A 13,742-nucleotide genomic window follows, 5' to 3' on the forward strand; every position below is an offset into this window, starting at 1 on the left:
TGCATGCAGTATTCCAACAGTGGTCTAACTGATGTCCTGTACAGACACAACATGACCTCCCAACTCCTGTACTCAATACTCTGACCGATAAAAGAAAGCAGACCAAACGCCGCCTTCACTATCCTATCTACCTGCGACTCCACTTTCAAGGAATTATGAACCTGCGCTCCAAGGCCTCTTTGTTCAGCAACAGTCCCTAGGACCTTACCATTATGTGTATAAGTCCTGCTAAGATTTGCTTTCCCAAAATGCAGCACCTGGCATTTATCTCCATTAAACTCCATCAGCCACTACTCAGCTCATTGGCCCGTCTGGTCCAGATCCTGTTGTAATCTGAGGTAATCCTCTTTGGTGTCCACTGCACCTCCAATTTTGGTGTCATCTGCAAACTTACTAACTATCCTTCTTATGCTCACATCCAAATCATTTATATAAATGACGAAAAGTAGTGGACAGTTGTGTTTCATTACGTGCATGAAAGCAAATGTGTATATCATGAACATAAAAGGTGTATTTAGTAGGTTAGGTCTTTTACAAGCTGTTGACAATTTCAATATATCAACTTAAAGTCCTGTCTTTCCTGAGCGTTTTGCTTTTGAATTTGAATTGAAAAATTAAGGGTAAGAGTGATGTTTAATCTTGTACCAAAGCAGCATTAGTATTAGGAGCTTCTTGAGCGTACTCCACCAATTAACAATATCATTGCTGATCTGATTGTGGCCTTAACTCCACTTTCCTTCCTGTCCCACTCAACCTTCACTCGTCAAACAAAAGCACGTCTAACTTAACCTTGCATATATTTAATGATCCAGTTTCCAATGCTGTTTGGGAAAGATAATTCCAAATACCTAAGACCCACTGATAGAAGGAATCCTCTTCATCACTTTGAATGGAAAACTCCTTACTTTGAAAGTGTGGCCCCAGGTTTTAAATTCCACCATGGGAGAAAGCATTCTCTCAACTTTTAGTCTGTCAAGCCCCATCAGAATATTTCATTCTTTGTTAAAATCACCTCATCCTTTTGAACTCGAGCAAGTATAGGTCTAACCTGCTCAATCTTTCCTCATAAAGCAAAACCCTCATCACAGGCATTAGCCCAGTGAACCTGCTCTAAACTGTTTCCAATGCAAGTAAGTCCCTCCTCAAATATGGTGACCAAAAATCTAAATAGTATTCTCGCTATGGTCTCACTAATGCTCTGTATAATTTTAGCAAGATTTTCCTACTTTTATTGCAAAAGGAACACAATATAAAAGTAAATATTCAATTTTTCTTCCTCATATTTGTGCCTTTTGTTATACTTGCATTTGGCATTTAGTGAGTCATGTACAAGGACACCCAGCGCCCTCTGTACAGAAACAATCTGTACCCATTTAAGTGTTGTTCTACTTCTCTGTTCTTCCTGCCAAAGTGGACTACATTCATAGAATCACAGAGTACAAAAGATGGCCTTTGGCCCATCAAGTCTCCATCCGTAAAAGCTAATCTAAAACTGCACCAGTCCCACTTTCCAGCAATTGGCATATATCATTAAACATTACAAGACTGTAAGAAATAGGAGCAGAATGAGGTCTTTGGACCATTGAGTCTGCTCTGTCATTGATTATGACTGAAACATTTCAACCCCATTCTCCTGCCTTCTCCCTGTAACCTTGATCCCCTAATTAATCAAGAATCTATCGAGCTCTGTCTTAAATACACTCAAGGACTTGGCCTCCACAGCTTTCTACAGCAGTGAATTCCACAGATTCACCACCCTCAAGCGGAAGAAATTCCTTCTCATCTCAGTTATGACATTTTAAGTGGTTCTTAAAGGCTGTGAGGTTTCTCGCCTTAACTACTTTTCGAGGCAGTGCATTCCAGATTCCACCATCCTCGGAAGGAAGAAATTTTCCTTAAATTCCCTCTAAACCTCCTGCCTTTCACCTTAAAATTGTGCCCCCTTGTAACTGGCCCTTCTCAGGGCAAGTGTTGATTTCTGTCCACCTTGTCCATACTCCTCATAATCTTATACATCTCAATTAGGTCTCCTCTTCGCCTTCTCTGCTCCAAAGGAAAAAAATCCATGAAGGCCTCTCTTCAGAGCTAAACTGCTCCATCTCAGACAATATCCTGGTGAATCTCCTCTGCATTCCCGCCAGTACAATCTCATCCTTCCTACAGTACATGACCAGAATTGCACATAATATTTCAGCTGAAGTCTCACCAAAGTTTTGTACAGCTCCAACATAACCTCCATGTTGTTATAAATTATGGCATGACTAATAAAGATAAGTGCCCTTATAACTTCTTAACTACTATATTAACCTGGCCTGCTGCCTTCAGAGATCTGTGGACAAGTACCCCAAGATCCTCTTGACCCTCTGAGCTTTCTGGTTTCCTGCCATTCATTGAGTACTCCCTTGCCTTGTTATATCTTCCAAAGTGCATCACCTCACACTTATCAGGGTTAAATTCCATCTGCTACTGGTCTGCTCATCGGACCAATCCATCTATATCCTCCTTTAACCTAAGACCTCCTTCCTGTCAACCACTCAGCGAGTCTTCATGCCATCCATAAATTTTCTTATCATCCCCTCCCACCACATTTACTTCTATATAATTTATGTAAATCACAATCAATAAGAGACCCATTGTAGATCCCTGTGATATGCCACTGAACACTAGCCTCCAGTCACAAAACAGCCTTTCACCACCACCCTCTCTCATTTCATTATGTTAATTTTGAATCCAGCTTGTCAAATTACCCTAGATCCCATGTCCTTTTACCTTGTCTCCCATGTGGGACATTTTCAAAGAGTGCTGAAATCGATATAAACTATATGGACAGCACTACCTTCATCTACACACTTGGTCACTCGAAATTCAATCAAAACTGTTAGGCAAGACATCGCTCTGATAAAGCCATGCTGACTATTCATGATCACACTTTGTCTCTCCAAGTGGAGATTCACTCTCTCCTTCAGAATTTTCTCCAGTAGTTTTCCTACTATTAATGTGAAATTTGCTGGTCTGTAATTCCCTGGTTTGTCATTACCGTCCTTCTTGAGAAGTGGAACCACATTAGATGTCCTTCAGACCTTGGGCACCTGTGTGGTTAGAAATTTCCTCCCTTGTGTCACACAGCAGCCTGGGATATAACTCATCCAGACTCGAGGATTTGTCCACTTTTAAGCCTACCAAAACCTCCAATATCTTCTCACCCGCTAAGTCAAACTGCTCAAAAACCTCACAGTCCTTCTTCCTGAGTTCTATATCAATGTAGTTATCTTCCATGGTAAAGACAGATTTGAAGGACAGTCAGTTCTGCTATAATGCAACAGTTCCATTCTCGTGAGGTCTCTAGTTATAAGAAAATCGCGCAATAGCTACGCCATTTAAACTAATGGGGCCGGAATTGCATTATAGCCAATACACATATTAAAAGTTCGCACTTTGGAAACAGTGTCCCCAATTTGCCAATTGCATTACAGCGAATTCATTTTAGCGAAACGCACATTATATCAGAACAACCTGTACTCATTTAACATCCTACCTCTGTCCTTTGGCCCTGCACGCAGATTGTCCCCTTCGTCCCTAATGGACCCTACTCTTCCTCTGGATATCCTCTTTCTCTTGATATGCTTATGGAATATCTTAGGCTTCTGCCTAATCTTACATACCAGTGCTTAATCATTCATAAGTCTCCCCCCCCTTCCACCAGGGTCACCACTTTGCTCCCTTTGTGCTTGCGAAAACTCTCTCTTTTCCTTCTTATCCAGTCTTAATAATTCTTAGATGTTCAGGGTTCTCTATGCTTATTCCTGCATTTCACCCTAAAGGCCGTAGGGCCTGTACGCTATCTGTACTCTGGCCAGATCATGCCTTATCTTAATAAAATCCACAGCCCCAATCCAAAACCCTTTTTGCAGATCATTTTTTACAAACTTAAAATGTATGGTGTTGAGGTTGCTATCACTAAACTGCTCTCCCACTATCACCTCGACCTGTCTGGCTTCGTTCTACAGAATTGAGTCCAGCACAGTACTATCTTCTACATGTTGATATAAAAAGGTCTCCCGAACACATTTCCTGAAATCTACCCCATCTAAATCTTTTAGAAGATGACTATCCCAATTAATGTTTGAGAAGTTGAAATCCCCTAATAATTGTTTTTACACAGTTAAGTGAATTGTCTACATATCTGCCCTGTTTACTATTTGGGGATCAATAATACATTCTCAGCAGTATAACTGTTGCCTTTTTATTCTTCATATCTACCCACAAAGCCTCATTTGAAGACCCTTCTAAGATATTATGCCCCCTTGCTGCAGTCACAGCCTCCTGAATTAATAATATGACACCATCTGCTCTTTTACACCCTTCCCTGTACTGCCTGAAGTTTCAAGACCCTGGAATCTTGAGTTGCTAGTCCTGTCCTTCCCTCAACCAAGACTCTGTGATGGCAACTGCCTCGCAGTTCCATCTGTCAAACCATACCAATAATACTTGGAGTCTTAATTGTAATACTCCTAGCATTTCCAGCCTTGCCTTACTCACTTGAGATGCAACATGCTAAACCCCCTCTGCCATAGTTCCTTCACTAAAATATTTTGTTTCCTAATGTATTAACATTCTCTGTCCCCTCTTCTTGCTGAACGTGTTTCAATTCCTCAACACTGGCAAACCCTCCCACACTGCTGCCTCACAGCGCTAGAGACCCGGGTTCAATTCCCGACTCAGGCGACTGACTGTGTGGAGTTTGCACGTTCTCCCCGTGTCAGCGTGGGTTTCCTCCGGGTGCTCCGGTTTCCTCCCACAGTCACAAAGATGTGCAGGTCAGGTGAATTAGCCATGCTAAATTGCCCGTAGTGTTAGGTAAGGGGTAAATGTAGGGGTATGGGTGGGTTGCGCTTCGGCGGGTCGGTGTGGACGTGTTGGGCCGAAGGGCCTGTTTCCATACTGTAAGTAATCTAATCTAAAAAAGGATATTGATCCCATTCTAGGTCAAGCGCAGACCTATTCGTACAGGTCCAATCTTCCCTACCTGCTTCATCAACTGAAATGTTTACCCAATCACTTAACCTACCTAAACTCTTTTGTACTTGTTTTAATAACGTTCCTCGGAACTTGATTTCTAGCTATTTTCATGTTTTCACCAAATTTAGCTATGTACACTTCATCCAAGTCATTCATATAGATCAGGAATAAAAGGAGCTGAATATGTTTGTAATGACTGTGATCTCGAGCTTGGATTTTAGATCAGTGAATATGAAACCAGAAAGAAAGGAAAATGAAGTAAAAGCAAAAGAAAAACTGCTGATGCTGGGATTCTGAAGCAAAGACTGAAAATTGTATAAACACCTAGCAAGTCAGTGAACATCAACAACAATAACAGAAAACACTACTTATTAGATATTCCCTGGAGTATATTGCAGAGAGCTGCAAATGAAGAGGAAGAGAAGAGGAATGAACACATTGCAGGAGAAGAACTGGAATGACTATAAAATATTTAATTGAAAATCAGAATGGATAAATGGCAGCAACAGCCTTTAATGAGATAATAGGAAACATACTGACAGAAATAAATTAAGAGTATGTAGGAAGAAGTGAGTATGTGTGAATAGCTGGGGAGAAGGGGCAGTGGCAGAGGGGGTATAAGCACAAAGAAGCAAAGCAGAACAAACTCCAGCAGCCTGCAAAAAGAAAAAGGCAGATTTAAGCCAAAAGTGCAGACCACCTTTGCACAGTTTTACAGTGGAGGTTCCCCAGCCTAAACACAAATCGGTTCTTTCCAAAAATATCAACACATCCATCCCATCACTGGCCTTTCCTGATGAAAAGAAAATAGGGAGTTCAGTTTAGATTTAGAGGACAAAGGCTAATGAATAAGTCAGTGAAAATGCTGATGTCAGCACCCTTGCAGCCATTTAATTCCCTGCTGAGCATTGTGGCTGGCAATGTGAGACTGTACTTTCAAACAGAATTTTTTTTTAAAATGGTAACTGCATCTGATCAATGTAGAGTAGATCACAGAGTGAACTAAAAATGCAACATACTACTAGAAAGGCCATACATACTAAGTACTATCTCATCCTGAAAGAGGGGACAGTGGTTTTGCATGAAATATTCAGCAAAAGAGGGCAGATATTTTGTGGTGATTTGAAGAGGAATTTTGATTGTTAGAGAGACCAAAGTGATATCTTTGATATCATGTTGCAGTTGGATGATGATTGAGGACCTCGTCTACAGTGATGGAAGGGACTCCTTACTTGAGGACATCTTAGCAGTTGTGGGTGGTGTGTTCTGGACCAGATCTGTTGGAGGCAATGAAATTGGGAGAAAGGAATGGGGTCCTTTTGAGGAAGCAGAAAAGAAAGAAATATAATCCAGAAAGTTGAAAGTTTATAATAGATAAACCCTTTCCCAGATAGAATACTGCAGAAAGGGAAGAATTCCAAGTGGACACGACAAAACTGCAGAGTAGTTGGAATTTTAAAGCATCATTCATTGCATTCTCTATCAGATGAAAGCAAGAAACTTCCTCAACACAGTCATCAATGCATTGGTAAACATGATCAAAAGAAATGAGAGAGAAAAAGAAATTCCTCATCTCTGTGCTGAAAAGGTAATTTTGAATTTTAAGACTGTGTGCACCCAGGTCCTGGACTGACCCACAAGAGAAAACTTGCTTTCCATATTCATCTTGTCAAGATCTTATGCACATCAATCAAGTCATAGAGTCACAGAGATGTACAGCATGGAAACAGACCCTTCGGATCAACCCTTTCATGTCGATCAGATATCCCAACCCAATCTAGTCCCACCTGCCAGCACCAAGCCCATATCCCTCCAAACCCTTCCTATTCATATACCCATCCAAATGCCTCTTAAATGTTGCAATTGTACCAGCTTCCACCACTTCCTCTGGCAGCTTATTCCATACACATACCACCCTCTGCATGAAAAAGTTGCCCCTTAAGTCTCTTTTATATCTTTCCCCTCTCACCCTAAATCTATACCCTCTAGTTCTGGACTCCCCAACCCCAAGGAAAAGACTTTGTCTATTTATCCTATCCAGGCCCCTCATAATTTTGTAAACCTCTGTATAGTCACCCCTCAGCCTCCGACGCTCCAGGGAAAACAGTCCCAGCCTGTTCAGTCTCTCCCTGTAGCTCAGATCCTCCAACCCTGGCAACATCCTTGTAAATCTTTTCTGAACCCTTTCAAGTTTCATAACAGCTTTCCGATAGGAAGGAAACCAGAATTGCATGCAATATTCCAACAGTGGCCTAGCAATGTCCTGTATAGACACAACATGACCTCCCAACTCCTGTATTCAATACTCTGAACAATAAAAGAAAGCATACCAAACGCCGCCTTCTCTATCCTATCTACCTGCGACTCCACTTTCAATGAGCTATGAACCTGCACTCCAAGGTCTCTTTGTTCAGCAACACTCCCTAGGACCTTACCATTAAGTGTATAAGTCCTGCTAAGATTTGCTTTCCCAAAATGCAGCACCTCACATTTATCTGAATTAAACTCCATCTGCCACTACTCAGCCCATTGGCCCATCTGGTCCAGATCCTGTTGTAATCTTCGCTGTCCACTACACCTCCAATTTTGGTGTCATCTGCAAGCTTACTAACTGTACCTCTTATGCTCACATCCAAATCATTTATGTAAATGACAAAAGGTAGAGGGCCCAGCACCAATCCTTGTGGCACTCCACTGGTCACAGGCCTCCAGTCTGAAAAACAACCCTCCACCACCACCCTCTGCCTTCTACCTGTTGAGCCAGTTCTGTATCCAAATGGCTAGTTCTCCCTGTATTGCATGAGATCTAACCTTGCTAATCAGTCTCCTATGGGGAACCTTGTCGAACGCCTTACTGAAGTCCACATAGATCACATCTACTGCTCTGCCCTCATCAATCTTCTTTGTTACTTCTTCAAAAAACTCAATCAAGTTTGTCAGACATGATTTCCCATGCACAAAGCCATGTTGACTATCCCGAAGCAGTCCTTGCCTTTCCAAATACATGTACATCCTGTCCCTCAGGATTCCCTCCAACAACTTGCCCACCACCGAGGTCAGGCTCACCGGTCTATAGTTCCCTGGCTTGTCTTTACCGCCCTCCTTAAACAGTGGCATCACGTTTGCCAACCTCCAGTCTTCCGGCACCTCACCTGTGACTATCGATGATACAAATATCTCAGCAAGAGGCCCAGCAATCACTTCTCTAGCTTCCCACAGAGTTCTCCGGTACACCTGATCAGGTCCTGGGGATTTATCCACCTTTAACCATTTCAAGACATCCAGCACTTCTTCCTCTGTAATCTGGATGTTTTGCAAGATGTCACCATCTATTTCCCTACAGTCTATATCTTCCATATCCTTTTCCACAGTAAATACAGATGCAAAATATTCATTTAGTATCTCCCCCATTTTTTTGTGGCTCCACACAAAGGCCGCCTTGCTGATCTTTGAGGGGCCCTATTCTCTCCCTGGTTACCCTTTTGTCCTTAATATATTTGTAAAAACACTTTGGATTCTCCTTAATTCTATTTGCCAAAGCTATCTCATGTCCCTGTTTTGCCCTCCTGATTTCCCTCTTAAGTATACTCCTACTTTCTTTATACTCTTCTTCAGATTCACTCGATCTATCCTGTCTATACCTGACATTTGCTTCCTTTTTTTTAATCCAAGCCCTCAATTTCTTTAGTCATCCAGCATTCTCTATACCTATCAGTCTTCCCTTTCACCCTGACAGGAATATACTTTCTCTGGATTCTTGTTATCTCATTTCTGAAGGCTTCCCATTTTCCAGCCGTCCCTTTACCTGCGAACATCTGCCTCCAATCAGCTTTCAAAAGTTCTTGCCTAATACCGTCAAAATTGGCCTTCCTTTTCTAATAAGCCCAGCCTGTCCAAGTTGCCCACATGACGAAATGCTCATTGGCTCCTCTAACACCACTTCCATTCCTTCCTTAAAAATGGAAGACAAAATAGTGTACAGTATTGCAATGTGGTCTCTCAAGTGCACTGTAAAACTCAAAACATAACATCCTTTCTTTTAATTTTCCATTCCTCTTCCAATAAAGGGTAGTACTCTATTAGCTTTGTCAATTACATGCTGTACCTGCATACTAGCCTTCTGTGATTCATGCACCAGAGCTCCTAAATTCCTCCGCGTCACGTGGAAAACAGGGAGAACTGGCCATTTGGGTACAGAACTGTCTTGAAGGTAGAAGACAGAAAGTGATAGTGGACAGTGAAGAAGGTTACCTCAGAGTACAATGGGATCTTGATCAGATGAGTCAATGGGCCATAGAGTGGCAGTTGGAGTTTAATTTAGATTAATATGGGGTGCTGCATTTTGCAAAGGCAAATCAAGGCAGCACTTATACATTTAATGGTAAGGTACTGGGAATGTTGCTAAATAAGGAGACCTTGTTCATAGTTCCTTGAAAGTGGAGTTTCAGGTAGATAGGATCATGGAAAAGCATTTGGTATGCTTTCCTTTATTGGTCAGTGCGTCGAGTATCTAAGTTGGGAGGTCATGTCCTGTACAGCTGCAACATGAGTTAGGCCACCTTTGGAATACTGTGTGCAGTTCTGGTCATCCTCCTATAGGAAGGATGTTGTGAAACTTGAAAGGGTTCAGAAAAGATTTTACAAGGATGTTGCCAGAGTTGGAAGGTTTGAGCTATAGGGAGAGGCTGAATAGACTGGTGCTATATTGTCTGGAGTGTCATAGGCTGAGGGGTGACCTTACAGAGGTTTATAAAATCATGAAGGGCATGGATAAAGTAAATAAACCAGGTCTTTTCCCTAGTGTGGGGGAGTCCAAAACTAGAGAGCATAGGTTTAAGGTGAGAAGGGAAAGATAAAAGGGACCAAAGGGGAAACTTTTTCTCACACACAGTGGTGCATGTATGGGATGATTTGCCTGAAGTGGTAGAGGCTGGTACAATTACAATATTTTAAAAGGAATCTGGATAGATATGAGTAGGAAGGGTGTCGAGGCATATGGGCCAAATGCTGGCAAATGGGACTAGATTAGGTTGACATAGACAAGTTGGATCATAGGGCCTGTTTCTGTGCTGTACATCTCTATGACTCTATCTCAGAATTCTACAGAAATTCTCCATTTGATAAATACTCTGCTTTTCGGCTTGCTTACCAAAGTGAACAACTTCCAATTTTCCCACATTATACTCTATCCACCAGATATTTGCCCACTCATTTAATCTATCTGTATCCATCTGCAACTTCTTTATGTCTTCTTCACAACATTCATATCGTGGTGTTGACTGTCACTTCTTTCATAAGTCATCGATATAAATTATAAACGTTAAGGCCTCACCAAAGGCTCCTGCGGGATTTCACTTATCACATCCTGCCAATCAAACATACTTTATGCATACTCTCACGTTGTGAGCCAGCCAGCTAGCCAATCTTCAACCATGCTCATATGTTACCCCCTATATTTTAAACGATAACCTTTAATGTGGCACCTCATCAAATGGCTTCTGCAAATAACAATCGGTGATTGCCGTGGTCACCATTGTCAAGACTAGCTATATATTCCATATTTATTAATTACATTTAGATTCCAGTATTTACAATGATATGATCTGAACTTTTGTTCCCACTGCATTAGTCATGGCTTCTGGAGTATTAGTCCAGTGACATTATTTGTATTTCATGATCAATCTGTCTACTTTTCGACCCTTAAATTTCCTTAATGTATTTCCTCTGTGAATATCAATTTCTAAGTTCATCACTCTCACAAATGCCTAGGTTACCCTCTATCTCTAACATCTAATTTGTTTTTTCTGCTATGTATTAATCGCCATGTATTTTACGCAATTAACCTGAGCTAGTTGTACTCTGATATCTGTGTAATTGATAATGTTCACATTAAAATTGCTTGTCTGGACTCTGATATGTAGCTCTTGCTTGTATTATGATTTTTCCCAGAATACTTTTTACTATTATATGATTAATTAACCTTGTTTCACGCTCAATCCAGGTCTAAAATAGCATTGATCCCTAGGTGCTTCCATAGTGATTCTAAGAAACTATTTGATGAAATACGGATTTCTGTATGCCACAAGATGGCAAACTGAAAAGACTAAGGCTTTCCTTGTGATGAAATTACATAATGAATAATACATATTAGTATGATTTCAAAAAAAACTAGTTAGTATCCATTCTGAAGAAAGGTCACTGGACTCAAAACGTTAATTTCAATTTCTCTGCACAGATGCTGCCACACCTGAGATTATCCAGCAATTTCTGTTTTTGTTTCTGATTTTCAGCATCTGCAGTTCTTCTGGTTTTTATTGTTTTTGCAATTTGTATATAAAACAAATGCGCGTGGGTGTTAGTTTCTTGCATGAAGGTTTTTCTTTTTACAAAACTTCAAGTTACAGAACCTTTGGCTGCATGAGATTTGTGTTGAATTTTGAGCTTTTTTACCATGAGGCTAAGTAGATTTTATAGTAATATCTTACCAAGCTCATCTTATGAATTACCTATTCTGCCCTGTAGTATCCATCACAACCAATTCCAGCCCCATATTACCACGTGTTGTGATTGCACAATGTTTCTTCTGTTCAAATTCAAGAATTTATTAAAAATTACAAAATATTTTATTTTTCAGACAGTTAAGCTAAAGGCTGAAGCACGACTGGAGCTACTGAGACAGATTGGAGTTGCTGTGGATACATGGTTGAAAAGTGCCATGAATCAAGTAATGGAGGAATTGGAAAATGAGCGCTGGGCAAGCCTCCCATCACTCCCAAACAGTGAATCTGTACACCTGGTAAGATTTTATTGTGTATGTTGATGACATCCATCTCTGTTTCATTACCACTGTCTGTAAGCTGTCAGGTGTTTTGTGTTTACTCCTACGATATGAGTTTTTCTGCAAAGCTAACTTTGTTGCCCATTACTAATTGCTGTTGAAGGTATTGATGTACTGTCTTGCTGAACAACTGCAGTCCATGGGGTCCATGTACCAAACCTTTGCAGTTTGCAAGGGATGTACTTCCAAGTCAGGATGGCTTGGAGGATAATTTGGAGGTACTGGATGAGCAGCAATTTCCTCCAAGTAAATATTTCTAAGGTCTACCATCCACAGCAAATTCTGTTCCCTGACCATTGACACAATCACTCTCCCTGGTAACTGTCTGAGATGAAACCTGACCTTTGCAGTCTTAGTGTCATCCTGAAATGATTATCCCACCATCACCATGATTTGTCCAAAGTTGCCATTGTAATAATCCCAACACAGTCAGCTCATCTTCAGCTGAAACTCCCATCTTTGCCACCTCTATACTTGACTTATTCCAACATCATCTTGGCTAGCCTGCTCTCTTCCACTTCAGCTTATCAAAAGTCCTGCTATCTGAATCCAAACTTCCATCACTCCAGTGCTCGCTAGCTATGTTTGCATCTGCTTTGTCAATGCCTTAATTTTAAAATTGTCATCCTTTACTTTCAGAAGTCTTCGTGACCTTGTTGTTCTCTATCTTCATAACATCAATAACACCATAGTCTTATGATCTTGTGCTCCTCCTAATGTGTTGTTACTCCAGATTTGATGGCAGTACTTTCGGTGCAATAATGTATGTTATTTGGGAAATGTTGTTTTTGGGATCGTGTGCCAAATGGCTGCTAAGTTTTCTATGTCCAAAATAGTTCAACACAGTTCAAAAATGCTTCGTGACATTGCAAAAGGCAATATATCAAAGCAAGTTTGTTCTTCTATTGTCTTTTGTGTCATTAATAAGCTATTGTTTTCCAGAGTTGAAGTGGGGGCAGATGGAGGCACACAGGCCAGGGACCATGCAGTCTGTTGCAACCTCTATTGGAGAGGGTTCAAATCAAGTTAGCAGAGAGGTGGAACCAGGGTGTAACATTAAGGAGGAAAAACAAGGTACAAAAGAATTGGAAAAGACTGATAGCACTCGGATTAAAAAAAAGGTTATGATGTTAGATGGGAGTCTGAGAAAGAAGGAATGCAAGAGTGTCTAAGTTAGGTTTACAGCACATACACGTGAATGTAGTTAATCAGTAAGGTTTAATAAGCTGTACGCAATCTTGAAGATATGACAAGAACTGACACCTGGCTTGGAAAAAAAAAAGCAGAACTGGGTGCTAAATCTTTCAGGATACAAGGTGCTGGGGTAACATAGAGAAAGGAAAATTGGATAGATATAAGTATTGAATAAGGAGGGTAATACAGTGCTGGAGGAGTAGAATAACCAAGGGCATAACCTAATTGGTTAGAGCTAAGGTAACAGAGGTGCCATTATTCTGCTAGGTGTATTCTGTAGGCCACAATTAATGACAAAGATAGACAAGAGCATATTTGCAAATAAATTGCTTAGAATCTGGAATGAAATGTCTGGTGAAGCATAATGAAAGCAAATGTTTTAATAATCTTAAAATTTGCAGGAGGATGGGATAAAGGTGAAGGACGGAATTAGCAAAGTTGCGCTCTGAGTATTGACACTGGCATGATGGAGCAGATGGTTTTCCTTTGTGCTGTAATAATTTCATGATTCACATGTTCTAGCAGCGCACAGAAATGAGATCTCAAGTGAGCTCAAAAGGCCCACAGACATGTTGAATAATTGTGCAGTGTTATTAAATGAGTTTGCTCTTGTATTTAATATGATGCTTATGCTTGTTTCATTGAAACATATATGTATATTTAATGACAAGCTGAAAATATCTGTCTGCAA

At 40.7% G+C, this 13,742-nt stretch overlaps 1 protein-coding gene across 7 annotated transcripts in view; it reads left to right on the forward strand.

Moving 5' to 3' along the window:
• The window catches only part of LOC122550843 (F-BAR and double SH3 domains protein 2-like), a 230,720-nt gene that overhangs the window by 164,417 nt on the left and 52,561 nt on the right, over positions 1–13,742 (forward strand). For all 7 annotated transcript variants that reach the window (XM_087988313.1, XM_043692169.2, XM_087988314.1 and 4 more), the window contains one exon: positions 11,654–11,815. In XM_087988313.1, the coding sequence (XP_087844439.1) occupies positions 11,654–11,815 (162 nt within the window). The remainder of the gene's footprint in view (positions 1–11,653; positions 11,816–13,742) is intronic.

The sequence above is a fragment of the Chiloscyllium plagiosum genome, unplaced genomic scaffold (genome assembly GCF_037043375.1).
Source record: "Chiloscyllium plagiosum isolate Xiang-an unplaced genomic scaffold, Cpla_swu_hap1 HiC_scaffold_6, whole genome shotgun sequence".
NCBI lineage: Eukaryota > Metazoa > Chordata > Chondrichthyes > Orectolobiformes > Hemiscylliidae > Chiloscyllium > Chiloscyllium plagiosum.